At 38.3% G+C, this 17,495-nt stretch overlaps 1 protein-coding gene across 1 annotated transcript; it reads left to right on the top strand.

The window, feature by feature from the left end:
* Window positions 1-334: 334 nt before the first annotated feature.
* LOC310827277 (endosomal transmembrane epsin interactor 1-like) lies at window positions 335-17,495 on the top strand (the record flags this gene model as incomplete). The annotated part of the gene is made up of 3 exons (XM_083703048.1): window positions 335-536; window positions 15,234-15,523; window positions 16,668-17,495. 3 exons carry the CDS (start codon window positions 335-337, stop codon window positions 16,866-16,868), a joined length of 693 nt encoding a protein of 230 aa, XP_083559174.1. The 3' UTR covers window positions 16,869-17,495.

Below are 17,495 nucleotides of genomic sequence, written 5' to 3' on the forward strand. Positions count from 1 at the left end.
GCCTATGGCTGACAAACCAGTAGACCTACAGCTCGCCTGGGTTCTTCAAGATGTGGATCCTTATATTACCCTACAGGTTGCTAAATTCCTAACAGCCGTCCTCTCGTACAAGAGACGGAACGGAATGTTAGCTGATTATTGATAGTTATAAGAATTTTCTATAATGACATCAGATATTGATTTTAGTGTAGTGCCAAAATTTTTTAATCTTAATCTTAAACTTTTTATGAATGGCTACTATCCGTCCTTGTGAGTTGCGAACTGTGTTATACTACTTGTGGTTTGTACGAGTCCGCTGTTTTATTTGATTTGTTTTGTTGTGTTGTGTTTCATGATGGGCGTAAAGCCGAATAAACATTTGTTGTTGTTGTACTTTGTTTTTGCAGTAGGTGGTGATGAACGTAATTCTATAACTAGAGAGACCACCTTGCATCCAGATGCCAGTTTAGTCCCTGCAGGAACCTCCAAGACAGTCCTCAAGCCTCTCAGGAAACGATCAAAAAGTGATCCTGTGCTGCATGGATTTCCACCAAGAGGTGACTGGGGTTTTCCCCTAAGGAAATTTACTATAGCTTTCATTTGTGGACCCACTCACTTTTATTTTCAGCCAGTGGACGGGAGTGAAGACCTAGACTCTGACCCTGTTTTTGCCCAATTGGGCAGTTCAAATTTTGGTGTTAGCAGGTTATCCTGCCATCCACAGTGGCAAAGGAGGTCCCAGTTGCCAGTCATGACAAATAGGCTTTTTGTCCCCCTGGTGGAAGAGGGGAAGCCGTGCTAGGCCGCAACTGCTGCCCACCCAAGAGCCAGGTAAGCAGCCATTTCAGGCTGAAAAATAAAAGAGGTCTGCAGCGGTACCTTAGCTTACATACCCTTCAGGTTACATTTGCTTCAGGTTACACACTCCGCTAACCCAGAAATAGTGCTTCAGGTTAAGAACTTTGCTTCAGGATGAGAACAGAAATCGTGCTCCGGCGGCGCGGCGGCAGCAGGAGGCCCCATTAGCTAAAGTGGTGCTTCAGGTTAAGAACAGTTTCAGGTTAAGAACGGACCTCCGGAACGAATTAAGTACTTAACCTGAGGTACCACTGTATTTGCATTTAAGACTTTTTGATCTGTAATTGGACTGATGCCTTGGAGGAGCAAGTTAACTAATGTAAAAATTGTGTGTCTGTCTGGTTAGTGTGTATTCCTTAGTAGTTTCTTAATCCTAGCAACAATTTTGTAAAATACATCTTCAGGGATGTCATTTTGCATACTACTACAAATAGTAGATGAAGTGTTAGGACTGTATTTGCACTTTACCATTCAGATACTGTAGAAATATGGCAACCCTAATGTCAGGGAACTGCCATCGGAGCCCAGAGTGGTGGTATGGCTCCCTAGCGATGCAGGAGAAGGACCCAGTAGGGAGAGAGGGAACACGATAAAAAGCACAAAAACCAAACAAAAATTTATAAGATCAACTCTTAATTTCATATAGCTTACTTTCCTGACTTCCTCACATCTCCCTTTTCTGTATTCAAATTTCCAATTTAGTTTCAGCAAATTCTTCCTCTATTTTGACTAATTTTAATATTTCTTAATTTCTTTTAAATTAACCATTCCCACTGCTATCCGCTTATCTTCTAATCCCCCGTCATTTAATTAATTTAACTGTGTTTCTTTAGTTGTTACTCATAAAACATCTTTGCACATTCCTTTCAGCTTTGTCACTAATGCCACATTATCTCACTATCCTGCATCACTTTAACATTCAAATAATTTACAATGTTTTTGCAGATAATCTTTAAATTTCTTCCATTCTTCTTCTGTTTGTTCTTCTCCCATGTCTTGGATTCTGCCAGTCATTTCTGCCAATTCCATGTAGTCTATCAATTGCATCTGCCATTCTTCCAAGGTGGGCAAATCTTGTGTCTTCCAATACTTTGCAATAAGTATTCTTGCTGCTGTTGTTGCATACATAAAAAAGGTTCTATCCTTCTTTGACACTTTCTGGTCAACAATGCCCAAGAGGAAGGCCTCTGGTTTCTTAAGGAAGGTATACTTCCTTAATGAACCTTTTTCAGTTCATTATAGATCATTTCCCAGAAAGCCTTTACCTTTGGGCACGTCCACCAGAGGTGAAAGAATGTTCCCTCAGTTTCCTTACATTTCCAACACTTATTGTCAGGCAAATGGTATATCTTTGCAAGCTTGACTGGTGTCATGTACCACCCGTAAATCATTTTCATAATATTTTCTTTCAAGGCATTACATGCCGTAAATTTCATACCAGTGGTCCATAACCGTTCCCAGTCAGCAAACATAATGTTATAACCAATATCTTGTGCCCACTTAATCATAGCTGATTTGACCGTTTCATCCTGAGTATTCCATTTTAACAGCAAGTTGTACATTCTTGACAGTACCTTAGTTTTAGGTTCTAACAATTCCGTTTCTAATTTCGATTTTTCCACCTGGAAACCTATTTTCTTGTCCATATTAAAAACCTCTCTGATTTGGTAATAGTGTAGCCAGTCTCGCACTTTATCTTTTAATTTCTCAAAACTCTGCAATCTCCATGTATCCCCATCATGTTCTAATATCTCCCAATATTTCGGCCATTTGGCCTCCATATTGAGTCTTTTCAGAGCCTTAGCTTCCATAGGTGACAACCACCTTGGGGTCTTGTTTTCTAATAAATCTTTATATCTTGTCCAGACATTAAAAACTGCTTTCCTGACAATATGGTTCTTAAATGCTTTATGAGCTCTAACCTTGTCATACCACAAATATGCATGCCACCCAAACGCATTGTTGAACCCTTCCAAATCCAGAATGTCAGTGTTTTCAAGAAGTAGCCAGTCCTTTATCCAGCAGAAAGCTGCTGATTCATAATATAACTTCATGTCTGGCAGGGCAAACCCCCCTCTTTCTTTAGCATCAGTCAGTATTTTAAATTTTATTCTGGGCTTTTTGCCCTGCCAGACAAATTTAGTAATATCTCTCTGCCACCTCTTGAAACAGTCGATTCTGTCCACAATCTGCAAGGTCTGAAACAAAAACAACATTTTTGGCAATACATTCATCTTTATAGCAGCAATTCGACCCAACAAGGAGAGCTTCAAATTTGACCATATTTCTAGATCTTTTTTTTACCTCTGACCAACATTTTTCATAATTGTCTTTAAATAAGTTCAGGTTTTTAGCTGTCATATTTATCCCTAGGTATTTCACTTTCTTCACCACATTTAAATCTGTCTCTTTCTGAAGCTTTTCTATTTCCGTTAAAGTCATATTTTTCTCCAATACTTTGGTTTTTTGCTTATTTAATTTAAATCCTGCCACCTGACCAAACTCCTGAATCAGTTCTAACACTCTTTTCGTACTAGATTCTGGCTCCTGCAACGTCAAAACCAGGTCATCTGCAAAGGCTTTAAGTTTATATTGTTTGGCTCCGACCTGAACACCTTTAACCAACTGGTCCTTCCTAATCATATTCAAGAGCACCTCCAGGACCGAAATAAATAGCAATGGAGAGATAGGGCACCCCTGTCGTGTTCCTTTTTCAATCTTAATCTCTTCTGACACCACATTATTAACTATCAATTTTGCTTTTTGTTCCGAATAGATTGCTTCTATACTATTTTCAAACCCTCATCCCACACCCATTCCCTTAAGGTTTTTTTTCATAAAACTCCAAGAAATGTTGTCAAAGGCCTTCTCCGCATCAATAAAGATTAACACTGCTTTTGTATTTGTGTTCGCCTGCAATAACTCCAGTATATCGATAATGTTCCTTGTGTTATCGGACAAATGTCTACCTTGGAGAAAGCCTGCCTGATCTTTGTGTATTACTTCATTTAACACTCTTTTCAGTCTGTTGGCTAAAATGTCTGCAAAAACTTTGTAATCCACATTTAGCAGGGATATGGGACGGTAGTTTTTAAGTTGTGTCTTTTCAGCTTCGGAATTTGGTATAAGCGTGATGAAAGCTTCTTTCCACGACTCCGGTGCCTTCTTCCCCTCCATTATCTCGTTGCACACCTCCTTTAGTGGTTGAGTTAAGTAGTCTTTCAACGTCTTATAGTACTTGGAGGTTAACCCGTCCGGCCCTGGAGATTTGCCCAGTTGCATATTCTGGATGGCACCTTCAATCTCCTGTTCTGTTATCCCATAGTTCAATATTATCTTATTTTCTTGAGATAATTCTTGTGGTCCATTTGTCCTTAAAAATTGGTCTATGTCAAACTCTTTCTGCGGCCCCTGCGTGTAAAGTTGTTTGAAGTATCTCTGGAAGCACTTTCTAATATCCACAGGATTCTGTATATTTCTCCCCTCTATCTCAAGATTGGTTACCGTATTCAACTTCTGTCTTTTTTTCAGCTGCCATGCCAGCAGTTTTCCACATTTATTTGCCGATTCAAAAGTTTTTTGCTTCATTTGCTTAATTTTCCATTCAACTTCTTTGTCTACTAATTTCATATATTGTACTTGGTATAATTTAATTTCTCTCAAGATCTCCTGTGACTTAGGTTTCGATCTTAACTTTTCCCCCCCTTCTTTTATTTTTTCCAAAATTTTGTCTTTTTTCTCATTTTGGGTTCTCCTCTTTATTGCATTCTGCTGTATCAGAAACCCCCTCATAACTGCTTTGCTTGCGTCCCAGATTATTCTTTTTTCCACTGTAGTTTTCAGGTTTACTTCAAAATAGTCCTTCTAATTTTTTTGGGCCTTCTTAACAATCTCTCGATCTCTTAGTAAGGTGTCATTCATCCTCCATCTGAAGGAGCCAGTTGTAGTTAGTCTCATTTCCATCTTAACTGCATTATGGTCGGAGCAGGTTTTTGGGCAGATTTCCACTTTTCTAGTCTTTGGTGCCAGTCCTCTAGTTATCCATATTTGGTCAATTCTTGTCCATGTCATTTTAGCTTCAGAAAAAAAGTCCCTTCTCTTCCTAGGGGTTTTTTTGTTCTCCAGATATCAATCAGGTCCATATTTTCAGTTAGTTCAAAAAAAGTCTTTGGCAGTCTGCCCTCTTTTGTTATGTTTTGGCTTTGTGCTTTATCCATGTTCATGGACACCACCCCATTCATGTCTCCCATCATGATGATGTTGTTATAGTCAATATGCTCCAGCATTGTCTCATGCAACTTCTTGTAAAATTCCGACTTCCCCTCATTTGGTGCATAAATTCCTAAAATCAAAATTTTTTCTCCTTGAACCTGAATTTCAATTGCCACAATCCTTCCATGTTCATCTTTAAAAAGAAATTTTGGAGACAGGCTTTCTCTTGCGTAAATAACAACTCCTCTCTTCTTCACTCTGTCAGATGAGATAAATTCTTGACCCAGTCTCTTGTTAATTAAAACTTTCCTATGAAGCCTAGTCACGTGCGTTTCCTGTAGACAAATTAGATCTAATTGCTCCTTTTTTAATATATGAAAAATCTTCTTCCTTTTCTTCGGGGAATTGCAGCCACGAATGTTCCAAGTTAGTAGTTGCAAAGACATGCTGAAGTATTTTTATTCTCCCTTTGGCGGTGGTGTCGCTTGCTTCGGGTCCACAGAACCCAAAGGTGTAGGTACAGAACTTAGTGGTCCAGGTCCTAAGGCTCCTAGTTCACCTTCGGTCCCTTTCTGAAGGTCTTCTCCGTAGTCACTCAAAAATTTTTCCTTGTCTTCAGCTGTTTTGATTTTAACCTTCTTCCCCCTAAAAGTAAAAGATAGTCCCTGGGGGAACTCCCATCTGAAAATGATGCTGTTTCCTTTCAATAGTGTCACCAAATCTTTGTAGTCAGATCTAAGTTCCAATAGGTGTTTCGGGATGTCCTTGTAGATTTCCACGTTGATATCCTGAATATTTAAAGTCTTTTGATAGTGTGCACTCAGTATCTTGTCTCTTTCTTCTTTCGATCTGAGGGAGATCAGGCAGTCTCTAGACTTGTCCTTCCTCCCTCCTCTTCCAAGTCTGAATGCAGTTAATATTTTAAAGTCCTTATCTTCTTCCAAAGACCAAAATTCTGCAAATTCTTTTGTCAGATAATCCTTCAAATCACCCTTTTCAAGTTTTGGGACTGACCTCAGTCTCAAATTATTTTCTTTACTTTTCAGGTCCACCATGGAAAGGTATGCCTGATGGTCACCAATCTGTTTGCGCATAGGTTTTATTTCCTGTTCCACGGCTTCCACCTTCCGTTGGGCCTCCTCTGCAATTTTACGATTTTCAGTGGTGGTTTCCAAGAATTTCCCAATTGCCTGTGCGTTTAAGCCAACTTGTTGGGTCAAATTGTTTACACTAGCTGTGTTTTGGTCTAATTTAGTTGAATGTTCATTCACTTGCTTACACAGATCGTCTAGTTTTCCAAGAATTTTATCTAATACTGATGTGTCTCCACCTGTGGCCATTCCTTCAGGCCTTGCTTGCTCTAAATCTTCCTGTTGTGTCACGGAGACAATAGGAACCGATGATCTGCGCAGCTATGAAGTTATAGTAGTTTGTTGTGTTTTGGCTTTTCCTGATCTTGTCTTCCCACTCATCCCACCACTGTCTATGCGCCAAGGTCAGTCTCACGATTAACAATTCCCATGGGAATCCACAAGCCCTTGAATGGAAAAATCCCCCAGCAGTTGCAAATTTTCAGTGATCCACTAGGGGAACACTGACTGTTTCTTAGTAGAGAGAAGTTACTGTTCAAACAATATGCCAAGTTATTCAAAGTCTTTCAAAAGTTTACTATCAATGTCCAACAGCCCCAATCTTCCAAAGACCTTAAACCTTTAGTTTTTGCAGAGCCAATCCTTAAGTACTTACAATGTCTCAAAGAATGCGAGTTTCCAATGTAGCAACTCAATGTAGCAATCCACTGTAACAATTCCAACAGACTGACAGCTCTAACAATCTGGCAGCCCGGTTGCAGCCACAGTCTCTCAAAGAATTTGTAAATCCATAAGAAGGAAAGATATATCCACAGGTATAGGGTAAAATCCACGGGTAAAAGATAAGCTAAATTCAATTGATGCTTGGAAAAATGCTCTTTAAAAAAGTAGTTTCCAGGGCAGTTAGAAAATTAAGTGTCTCTGCTTTGGATCTTTATGCAGAGCCGGGAGACGGACTTCCTGGTTGCGCCTCCCACTTCAGTGCCAAATTTCCACAAATTTAGTCTCAAAATCAATTAGCTTCACCTACTCACGAGTAGTTGTTTTGTAGCCGAATTGTCCCAGGAAGAAGGTCAGCGCTCACCGGCAGCAGCTTCGCGGCTTCGTCCCCACAGAAAGAGCGATTGACTCACAGCACCGTGCTAGCCCTTTCACGCTCCGGAGCCCCTTACGGGGTACCTTTGACGTTTCTGGGCATGCAAATGGTGCCCGACGAGTCCCACGGCCACAGGCTATCGCTGCCTGTGGTTTTCCAACGCAGGTCTCCGCTTCGCCATAGCGGACGACCCGTTTCTGTAGAGCTTCCTCTTCACAAAATAAAGAGGACCACCACTGCCGTTCGCGCCGCCCCCGGAAGTCCACTGTTTGATGTTTAAAATACTGATTTCTTAATTTTGGGTTCAAAAAAATAGGGGTCGCCTTATAGTAGTACTATCACAAACAGTTTTACCATCTTATTTTCTGGTTATGAGTTGCCGGTCTAGTGGTAGAGTTAAAGCCCATCCAATGAATATTTTTTTAAAAAAAATTCTTTTTATTAATTTTTGCTTAAGTGATCAAAAGAAAAACAATGACAGCACGAAAAAACAAAAACACGAAAAGAAAAACGGTTACAGCCATTACATCAAAATAAAATAAAACAGATTTCTAAACATAATGACTATTTCCTTTTACACTTCTTTGCTTGTTCAATTGTCTCTTTATATCTCTAGATACTTTAATCCTTCCTTTGTACACCTATTGACTTCCATCCCTACTGGTTTCAGGCTTTTTACATTAAATAATTTATTTCTCTTGCAGTTACTAATTATAATAGACTTATACATCATAAGATCTAAATCAATCCTGCTGTGGTTTTTATGTTCTTATAGTTCTCTTCAATGTAGGTCATGAATTTTTTCCAGTCATTCGTAAACTTTGTATTTTTTTGGTTTCTAATTTTTTGTGTCATTTTTGCAAGTTGTACAAATTCAAATAACTTTGTTTGCCAATCTCTAATTTCTGGGATACTTTGGCTTTTCCAATTTTGGGCAATTAATAATCTAGCAGCAGCTGTGGCATATTGAAATAATGTTTTATCTTCTTTTTTAATTTCATCCCCAATTATACCCAATAGGAAGGCCTCCGGCTTTTTAGTAAAGGTATATTTAAATATTTTTTTTAGTTCATTATAAATGCCTTCCCAATATTTCTTCATTACTTCGCATGTCCACCACATGTGGAAAAAATTACCTTCTCTAGTTTTACATTTCCAACAAGACTTACTAGCTGTTTTGTACATCTTCCCCAGTTTTGCCGGGGTGATGTACCACCTGTACATCATCTTTTCTAAGTTTTCCCTTAGTGTTGCACATGCTGTGAATTTCATTCCGTTAGTCCATAAATTCCGCCACTTATCATAGTCTATGTTATATCCCAGATCCATTGCCCATCTAGTCATCACTTCCTTTATTTCTTCGTCTTTCGTATCCCACTCCAAAAATAAGTCGTACATTTTAGATAGTAACTTACAATTACCCTCAATTATTTCTGTCTGAAATTTGGATTTCTTCTCGTTCATCCCTACTTTTTTATGATCTGCCCATATTGCGTTTATTTCGTGGAATTGTAGCCAACTTGTTAAATTACCTTTCAGCTCTTCATATGTTCTCATCTTCCATCTGTTTTCTGATCTTATTAATAAATCTTCATAGGTAAGTCTTTTCCCTTCCATATTTACTTTTTTAATCGTTGAAATGTCAACTGGCGAAAGCCACCAGGGTGTTTTTTCCTCTAGGAGCTTTTTGTTTTTCTCCCAGACTTCATAGAGAGAGCCCCTAACGATGTGACTTGTGAATCCTTTATGTGATTTTCCTTTATTTTGCCATAAATAGAAATGCCAGCTAAACCTATTGTCAAACCCCTCAAGATCCAGCAAGTCGGAGTTTTCCAAATTAATCCAATCCCTAATCCAACAGAGACAGGCTGCCTCAAAATATAATTTCAAGTTGGGTATCGAAAATCCCCCTCTCTCTTTCCGATCTGTTAAAAGTTTGAACCTAATTCTTGGCCTTTTTCCTTGCCATATAAATTTTGAGATAGTTCTTTGCCATTCTGTGAAAAGTTTGGATCCTCTAATCACTGGTATGTTTTGAAAGAGATACAGCATTCTTGGAAGTAAGTTCATTTTTATTGCAGCCATCCTTCCCGTCCATGAGAGTTTCACTCTACTCCAGGTATCCAGGTCTTTCTTTATTTGTTTCCATGTCATAAGATAATTATCTTGTATCAAATTTATATTTTTATTGGTTAGCCAGATTCCTAAGTATTTTATTTTTTTTGCCACTTTAATTCCATATTGTGATTCTAATTTTTCATTTTCCTCCTTGCCCAAATTCTTCATCAGCATTTTAGTCTTCACTTTATTTAATTTAGAGCCGGATACCTTGCCAAATTCTTCTAGCATCTCCAAGGCCTTACCCACACTTTCTTGTGGACTTTCCAGTGACAGCATCAGGTCGTCCGCGTACGCTTTTAGCTTATACTCTTTTGTTCCTAGTTTAATCCCTTGGATCTCTGATGTAGCTCTTATTTTGTTTGTAATTGCCTCTAGCGCCATAATAAATAAGAGCGGGGATAGAGGGCATCTTTGTCTAGTTCCTTTTTCTATTTTAAATGAGTTTGTTAAGTTGTTATTTATTATTAGTTTCGCCGATTGTTTCGAATATATCGCTTTTATTCCGTTCATGAACTCGCCCTCTAGCCCCGCTTTTTCCATACTCTTCTGTAGGAACTGCCAAGAGACATTATCAAATGCCTTTTCAGCATCAACAAAGATCAGCGCTGCGGGTATCTCGCTCTTTCGTTCCAAGTACTCAATTATATTTATGGCATGCCTTACGTTATCTCTAAGTTGCCTATTTGGAAGAAATCCTACCTGGTCTTTATGTATTAATTTCACTAGGCATTTCTTGAGTCTGTTTGCCAACACCTCCGCAAATATTTTATAATCATTATTTAATAATGAAATGGGTCTGTAATTCTTAAGGTTCAATTTGTCCATATCTGGTTTGGGAATCATCGTTATATAGGCCTCTCTCCAAGACTCTGGTATTTTCCCTTCTTTTAGTATCTTATTCATGATGTCACAAAGGACTGGGGTTAATTGGTTCTCTAATGCTTTATAATATTTAACTGATAATCCATCCGGTCCCGGCGCTTTCCCTGGTTTCATCTTCTTTATTGCTTCCTGAATCTCTTCTATTTTTACAGGGTTATTTAATTGAATTTTTTCTTCCTCCGTTATAGTCTTCCCGCTATAATCTTCTAGATATTTTTCTATTTGAGTTATTTCCTCATCTTCTTTTTTATACAACTTCTCATAATATTTCAGAAAGTTCTCCTTGATCTCTTTTGGGTCTTCAATTAGACGTTCTTCAACTTTTATCTTGTTTATTACTCTTTGCTCTTGTCTCCTTCTCAGCTGCCATGCTAGTAATTTACCCGTTTTGTTAGCTGACTCAAAATATTTTTGTTTCATTGCTTTAATTTTCCATTCTATTTCCTGGTTTGTTAACATTGAGTATTGCGATTGTAGCAGTTTAATTGTTTGCCTATTTTGTTCGTCCTTCGGGTTTACTATTAATTTTTTCTCGCACTCTTTTATCTGGTTAAGAGTTTCTTCTTTCTTTTGTTCCCTTACTTTCTTCCTATAGCTGTTTTGCTGTATAAAAAACCCTCTTAGAACCGCTTTACTAGCATCCCAGACTATGTCTGGGGTTGTTTCATTATTGAGATTCAGGCTGAAATATTCTTTTAAGGTGGCTTTAGCTTTTTCTACAACCTCTTCATTCTCTAGTAGGTATTCATTCAATCTCCATCTGAATCCACCCAGTGATCTACCTTTTATTTCCAGTGCAACCGGGTTATGATCCGAAAAGGTTCTAGGTTGGATTTCACACTTTGTAGTTCTTAGCGTAAGCTCCCTAGAGACCCAAATTTGATCAATTCTACTCCAGCTCTTATATGGTTCTGAAAAGAAGGTAAATTGCTTCTCTATTGCATGTTTATATCTCCAAATGTCTACTAAGTCTAAGTTTTCCTCCATGTTTTTAAAGGATTTCGGCAGCTTCCCTTGTTTCTTTTTCCCCTTTTCTATTTGTTTGTCTAATTCCGGTTCTGGCACTCCATTAAAGTCTCCCATTAGGATCGTCTTGTTAGAGTCTAATTCCAGTAGCATTTGTTCCAATTTCTTAAAGAATTCTGGCTTATTCACATTTGGGGCATATACATTTATCACATTAAGTTTTTCACCTTGGAAGTTAATTTGTATTCCCAAAATTCTTCCTTCATTATCTTTACAAATCACTCTGGGGTCCCATTTTTCTTTCACATAAATTACCACCCCTCTTTTCTTTTCCGTTGTACAATTTGTAAACTCCTGGCCCAGCTTTTTGTGTGTCAAGATATGCTTATGCTTTTTAGTTACGTGGGTCTCCTGTAAACATATTAGGTCCAAATTCTTTCTTTTCAACACATTCACAATTTTATTCCTTTTGACTTTTTCATTCAAACCGTTCACATTCCATGACAAAGTTTTCAAATTCATTATAATGACTACTATTCAATCTACAAAAACTTAGTGTTTTAAATACGAGTGGTTTTGTTCTCTTCCTCCTCCTCTTCTGCTTCCTCTGCCGCTGCTTCCTCTTCTTCCTCTTCTTCGTCAACTTCTTCTTCCCTACTTCTTCTTTCCTGGTCTCTGAACCCTTCTTGGTCCTTTCCTCTTTCCCCCTTCTTTCCTCTCCCCTCCAGGTCTCCACCTCTTCCCTCCTGTCTCTCCTCCATACCTCCCAATTCTTTCTCATATCTACGCATAAATTTCTTCACCTTGTATCTCAACAATTCTAAATTTTTTATCCTTATAGAAAAAAGAAATCCCTTCAGGAAACTCCCATCTGTATTGTATATTGTTCTTTTTTAAGACATTTGTCAGATGTTTGTACCCTTCTCTTTTGCGCAGGAGTCTGGTTGGTATCTCTTTAAAAATAATGATCGGTTTGCCATCAATAATTAATTTTTTCTGAAAACTTCTTTTTAATATCATGTTTTTCATTTCTATCGAGTTAAAGATAACCAAACAGTCTCCTGCTTTTTTTTAAATTTCATTTGTTTAGCCTTTGTTTTAATTCTGAAAGCGTTTTCCATCGTATATGCAACCTCTTCTTCTTTCAATTCTAGCCATTTCGCTAGCTCTTGGATCATTTTTTCTTTAATGTTTTCATTTATCTCTTCTCCTATTCCCCTAAACTTCAAATTTAGCTGTTTTTGTTTCATTTCAATCATCGCCAAATTATCTAAGATTTGGTCTTGGTTTTTATTTAAATTTTCTATCTCATCTCTTATCTTATCTGTCTCTTTTCTTTGTTCTTTCATTTCTTTCTGAATTTTTTTGTTTGTTTCTTCCATAGCCTTCGAACGGGATGTCAAATCTTTAATTTTGCATGACAGTTCTCCTACTGCTCCCTCTATTTTCTTGTCTATTAACTCATGTATCTCTCCTAATTTTTTTTCCAGGTGTATTTCATTCTGTTTAAATTCTTCCTTTATTTTTAACCATAGAAAATCTAAATCCTTTATCTCCTCTTGGCGGGATGTTTTCCTTTCCAATGGTGTTCCACCTGCCTTTTCCCTATCTTTCCCTGCCATTTTTTTTCTTCACCGGTTTCAAAATAGATGTCCTGCAATGCTTATTCTCTCCCCTAGGGGGCGCACACTCTGAACCCTATCTGTTAACTTATTGATCACTTTGTTCCAATACACTTTTACCCGTTCAGGTTGCCACTTCCAAAATACCAGTTACTAGATGGTAATGTTATTTTAGATGGTATTTATAAACAGGGAGCACCGTAAACAGTAAACAATAAGCTATATGGGAGTCAGACAGAGGGGGTAGATATGAAGGTCAAACAGAGCAAACAAAGATTCCCTCCAACAGTCTTTATCCTTATTTTCTATCTAAACTTCTAAATTTCTTTTTCTAATTACTCCAATTCAAAATTTTCCCCAGGATTTCCCCCAGAAGGCTATGTCAATACTTAAGAGTTAAATTCCCAAAAAGGGGGACAGCAAAGAACAAAAGACAAAAATTCTCTCCAACCACAAGAGGCGTAAAAGCTTCAGAGCTGTTCTTAGAGGAAAGGAGAGTTTTTCATAAACTGGACAGGTAGTTGTGCCCAGTCTTGGCAACACAGCTTAATGAAGACCACACCTTTGGGGTTCCAAATATGAAGAATAGGGTAACACGGAGTTTTTACTTGGCTTCTATCTCCTAATGTTAATGTTAGTATTTATATTCTTCAGCCACTTGCTGGCTTAATCCAAATTCGGGTTGTAAGAGAAGGGTGTGGAGAAGACAGGGGCAGGAACACAGATGTCTTGACGTCCTAAAATCCTATGGGGAGTCCTAAGGGAAAAAAGAAAAGGCAAAAAACAGGAGGGAAAAAATATAATAAAAAAAATAAAAAATAAAAAATAAAAATCCAAGTATTAATATGTCCTCAAGGTTCTGGCTTTGCTTCTCTCTCTTCAAAAGCCGAAAAATCTAAGAAAGGTAAAAAATAAAAAATAAAAAATAGAAAAAATATGAAGAGAAAAAAGATATGGTGTAATTTAACTAAGGAGGAGTAGACCCATACACTTCAATATCAAGGAGAACAAACCTCCGACTTCCTTAAAGGGGGGGGGGAGGTTGTTTCCCAAGTTAATAAACCGAAGGAGAGGGAAGGGGGACCTTCCCTTCTATGTGTTTAAACAAAATTCTTCATGTTAAACTTCAGAAGCGGAGGACTCCAGAAGAGGGTCAGGTTGTTTATTTATTCCGTCCTTTGCAGCCTCGAAATATTTCTCCCCCCCTTCGTGGCGTCAGAATGTTCTACTTTGTAACCACTCTATTCCATTTATTCCTTTGATTCTGTATCTTCTTCCCCGAAAAAAGTACAAAGTCTGTTCGGTTACTTTTATAATAGTTTGTTTCCTTTGTTTCCTTTGCCTCGCTAGAAGTATAGCCAAGGGCTTTCACTTTTCAGTTCTCCGCAGCGGGCGCTCAGTCATTTCCTTTCTTCTCTCTTACGATTGAATGCCCTGCGCCATATTAGCTCTGAAAAAACAGGTCGGGTTCCTTACTTTCAATCATTTAACATCCAGTTTTCACTTAGTGCTTGATCCCAGTTTTTCGTTCTAAATTACTCCATAAGCACTAAGGGCTCTGTTCTTAAAGTTATGGAAATTTGCTGCTTTCCCAGTAGGAGCTAGAGGCATTGCTGTGCGAGGTCTGCAGAGCTTACCATATGCGATCTCAGTCCCGTCGCTCCCGGATCCTTTAGAAAAAAAACCCGAAAAAGCTTCGGAACCGCTCCAACGCTGCTGGATAGCTAATCCCTCAAGGTGTCCCCTCTTGAGGTTTCGGGGGTCGCAGTGCCCTTGCGTCGCCCCCAAGCCCCCACGCAGTTTGGAAAAGCTCTTAGCGGCTTTTCCGCGCTCCCTACTGCTTGTGATCTCAAACCGGAAGTCGCCCATCCAATGAATTTTTGGCAAATACAGGATTTGAACTGAAGTCTTTTGGGGCCAAAGCCAGATCAAGTTTCTGGAACAGAGCTAGAAAATACTAATACCTTCATAAGCATCTGTTCCAGTCTGTTGTATGCCTATTCTATACAATACTAATATTTAGAATTATTTGAAGCCACCATTAAATTTCACGCCAACTAAGTTTTCTGCATCTAGTAAGCAGTCAAGACTGCTATCATGCAATCAAAGGCAATATTGTGCAAGTTGCAAGTAGTATGGTTGAGTGTGGATGACCATAGTAAGTCATAATAAAAACATATACTTCTCTGAAATATATATATCCTTAATACTGATTGACTCTACACTTTTGTAAGACCTATGATTATCAGGTTCCCTTTTTTTATAGCTAAAGACAGCTGATCTGCCTTATTCTTTTGGGAGGTAGGAGGGTTTGGCAAACATCACATGCTCTGCTGTGCGCAATTCGAAGTGCTGGATGCAAGCCTACGTATATGCTACCCAGAAGCATTTCCTTTTTCTTTTCAGGTCCAGTGCTGAGTTGTGAAGCTGCTACCCAAACAGAATTAAAACCAGAACTAGCTACTGTCACTTTGCGAAAGAGTCTGAGAGCAAAGGCCTTGCGCTCACGGCCTTGGTCTTTGATAGACTACAAATCCTACATGGATACTAAACTGCTCGTGGCAAGGTTTCTAGAGCAGTCATCCTGCACCATGACCCCTGACATACATGAACTAGTGGAAGACATAAAATGTGTTTTAAAATCAGATGAGGAGCACATGGAGGAAGCCATCCACAGTGCCAGCTTCCTTGAGCAGGTAATTGATTATTGCAGCTGAACTCCTATGTTCCTTCACTGTAATTGACATATTTGGCTTTCAGGATGCAGATTCATTTTGTAGCTGCAGTTTTGGAAGTCTTACTGGCCTGTGTCAACTTGGTTTTTGAAAGGAAAAATAATAGTTCAGTCAGAATCAAACAGTTTAGGATTCTTTTTATGCTAGGTACTGAATGTGGTGATGGAAAAATCTAGTCACAATTCTCTTCACATTTCTCCAAGCCTGGAGCTAGTGATAATAAGTGGTGAATCTGTGTCAATATTTTTTATTTATTAACTTTTTACTTCTGAATTTATAAAATTTATAAAATTCATCCCTATGGCAGAGTGAAACAGCAAGAAGGATAAACATATGCTAACTTCCTGTGGAGGTAGTGATCATGTTAATGCAGGAAAAAAACTCATTATATACTGATGTAGTACTACTGACAAGTATGGAATAATATTTTACTCACTTGGAAAATAACCAAAAGGACTATGATACTTGTGAATGAAGCCTCCAAACTCATTTAGCAAAACATAAAAATATGGACCAGCACCTTTCAATTATCTGCAGCCCTTTAAAGTCTGGATCTGGAAGGCGGATAAGTCTTAGATACACAAATAACACCACAAACAGGGGAAGAAGAGTATGTGCTGGGGGAATGGATCGTCTGCTTTGGTTTGCGAGGTTACTATCAAATACGAGATTATTTCCTGCTTGTCCAATTGCATACTGAACTAGGAAAGGAGTGGAAATGGCTCAAGTTTTGAAACCAGCCTGTTTGCCATAGGCCTCTTGTTGCTTTTATCCTAAAAAAAAAAAAAATTCTTTATAAAACGCAAAGTGGATGCAACTCATTTGGATTACTGAATAGTTTTGCTATCATTAGGAGTAAGTGCTATAGACCCATCAATAAAAGACTAAATTAGAGTCTTTTTAGGTAGTATTCCAAATAAATAAAGTTATGTGCAGGCTTAAATTTACATGTGACTTGACTCTTTTTCAACATACTGAATGGCCCATTTTAAGATTGTTGGGATTTTCATAATGAGAAGTAACTGTTTTCCTCCCTTGATATAAAAATGTGAACGGAAGGTGTTATAAGGTAAAAAAACCTGTACTCCCCCCCTTTTTTGTGAAGGTAATGATCCCTGCGTGTTCATCTGCATCAAAGGCATATACGCTGCCTTTTAGAAGGCACCCGGGACTCCCGCCCTTGGAGAGCTGTGGGGATGTGAGTACTTTTACTACAGCAGAAACCCGGCGGCTGGAGAGAACAAAGAGGTCAAAGCCTGAACGGCCACATAGTCTCATTGGAGTTGTATGCGAAACAGTGCTCTGAACTAATAGCTATGAGTACTTTTATCAGATGCAGTGAACAGACCAGAAAACCACTCTGTGAAAAAACAAGTTAATCTGTATTTCATACTTATTGCTGCTTTTGGAAACAATACTTGAGGACACTGTTGGAAGAGGTTACTTCTAGGAAAACCTCAGAATGTTCCAATTTGAAGCTGTCTTTAAATCAAGTATATTCAGGTGCAATTTGTATATATGAGAAGCACTTTTATTGGGTGTTGGGAAGAAATAAGAGCATGTGTTCGAAGATGTTTGGAAGCAACTGATTCATTCTACTTAAACTTCTGTAGAAGGGCTTTATGCCTCCAGTAGCTGTGGTTTCACTTGCGATCTGCAGTTAATGGCTTGTGTTTTGTCTCCAAGGAAATATGTGATAGAGTTAGCAATTGGAATTGATGTCAAACTAAAAGTGTTCTCTCTCCTCCACCCTTCTCTGGAGATCAATTGGTGCTATACACTCATTAGCAGATGAATCATACCCTCAATCACAACTATTCAGCTGGATAAATATGTAATGGAAAACACCAATGTTGTCCACATGTACTGTGTAAAGAGTAAAAACAAAATTAATATAAAGAGTTTACAATGGGCCTCTCAGCCATTGAATGAA

Source organism: Podarcis gaigeae (genome assembly GCF_964106915.1).
Source record: "Podarcis gaigeae genome assembly, chromosome: 11".
In the NCBI taxonomy this organism is placed as follows: domain Eukaryota; kingdom Metazoa; phylum Chordata; class Lepidosauria; order Squamata; family Lacertidae; genus Podarcis; species Podarcis gaigeae.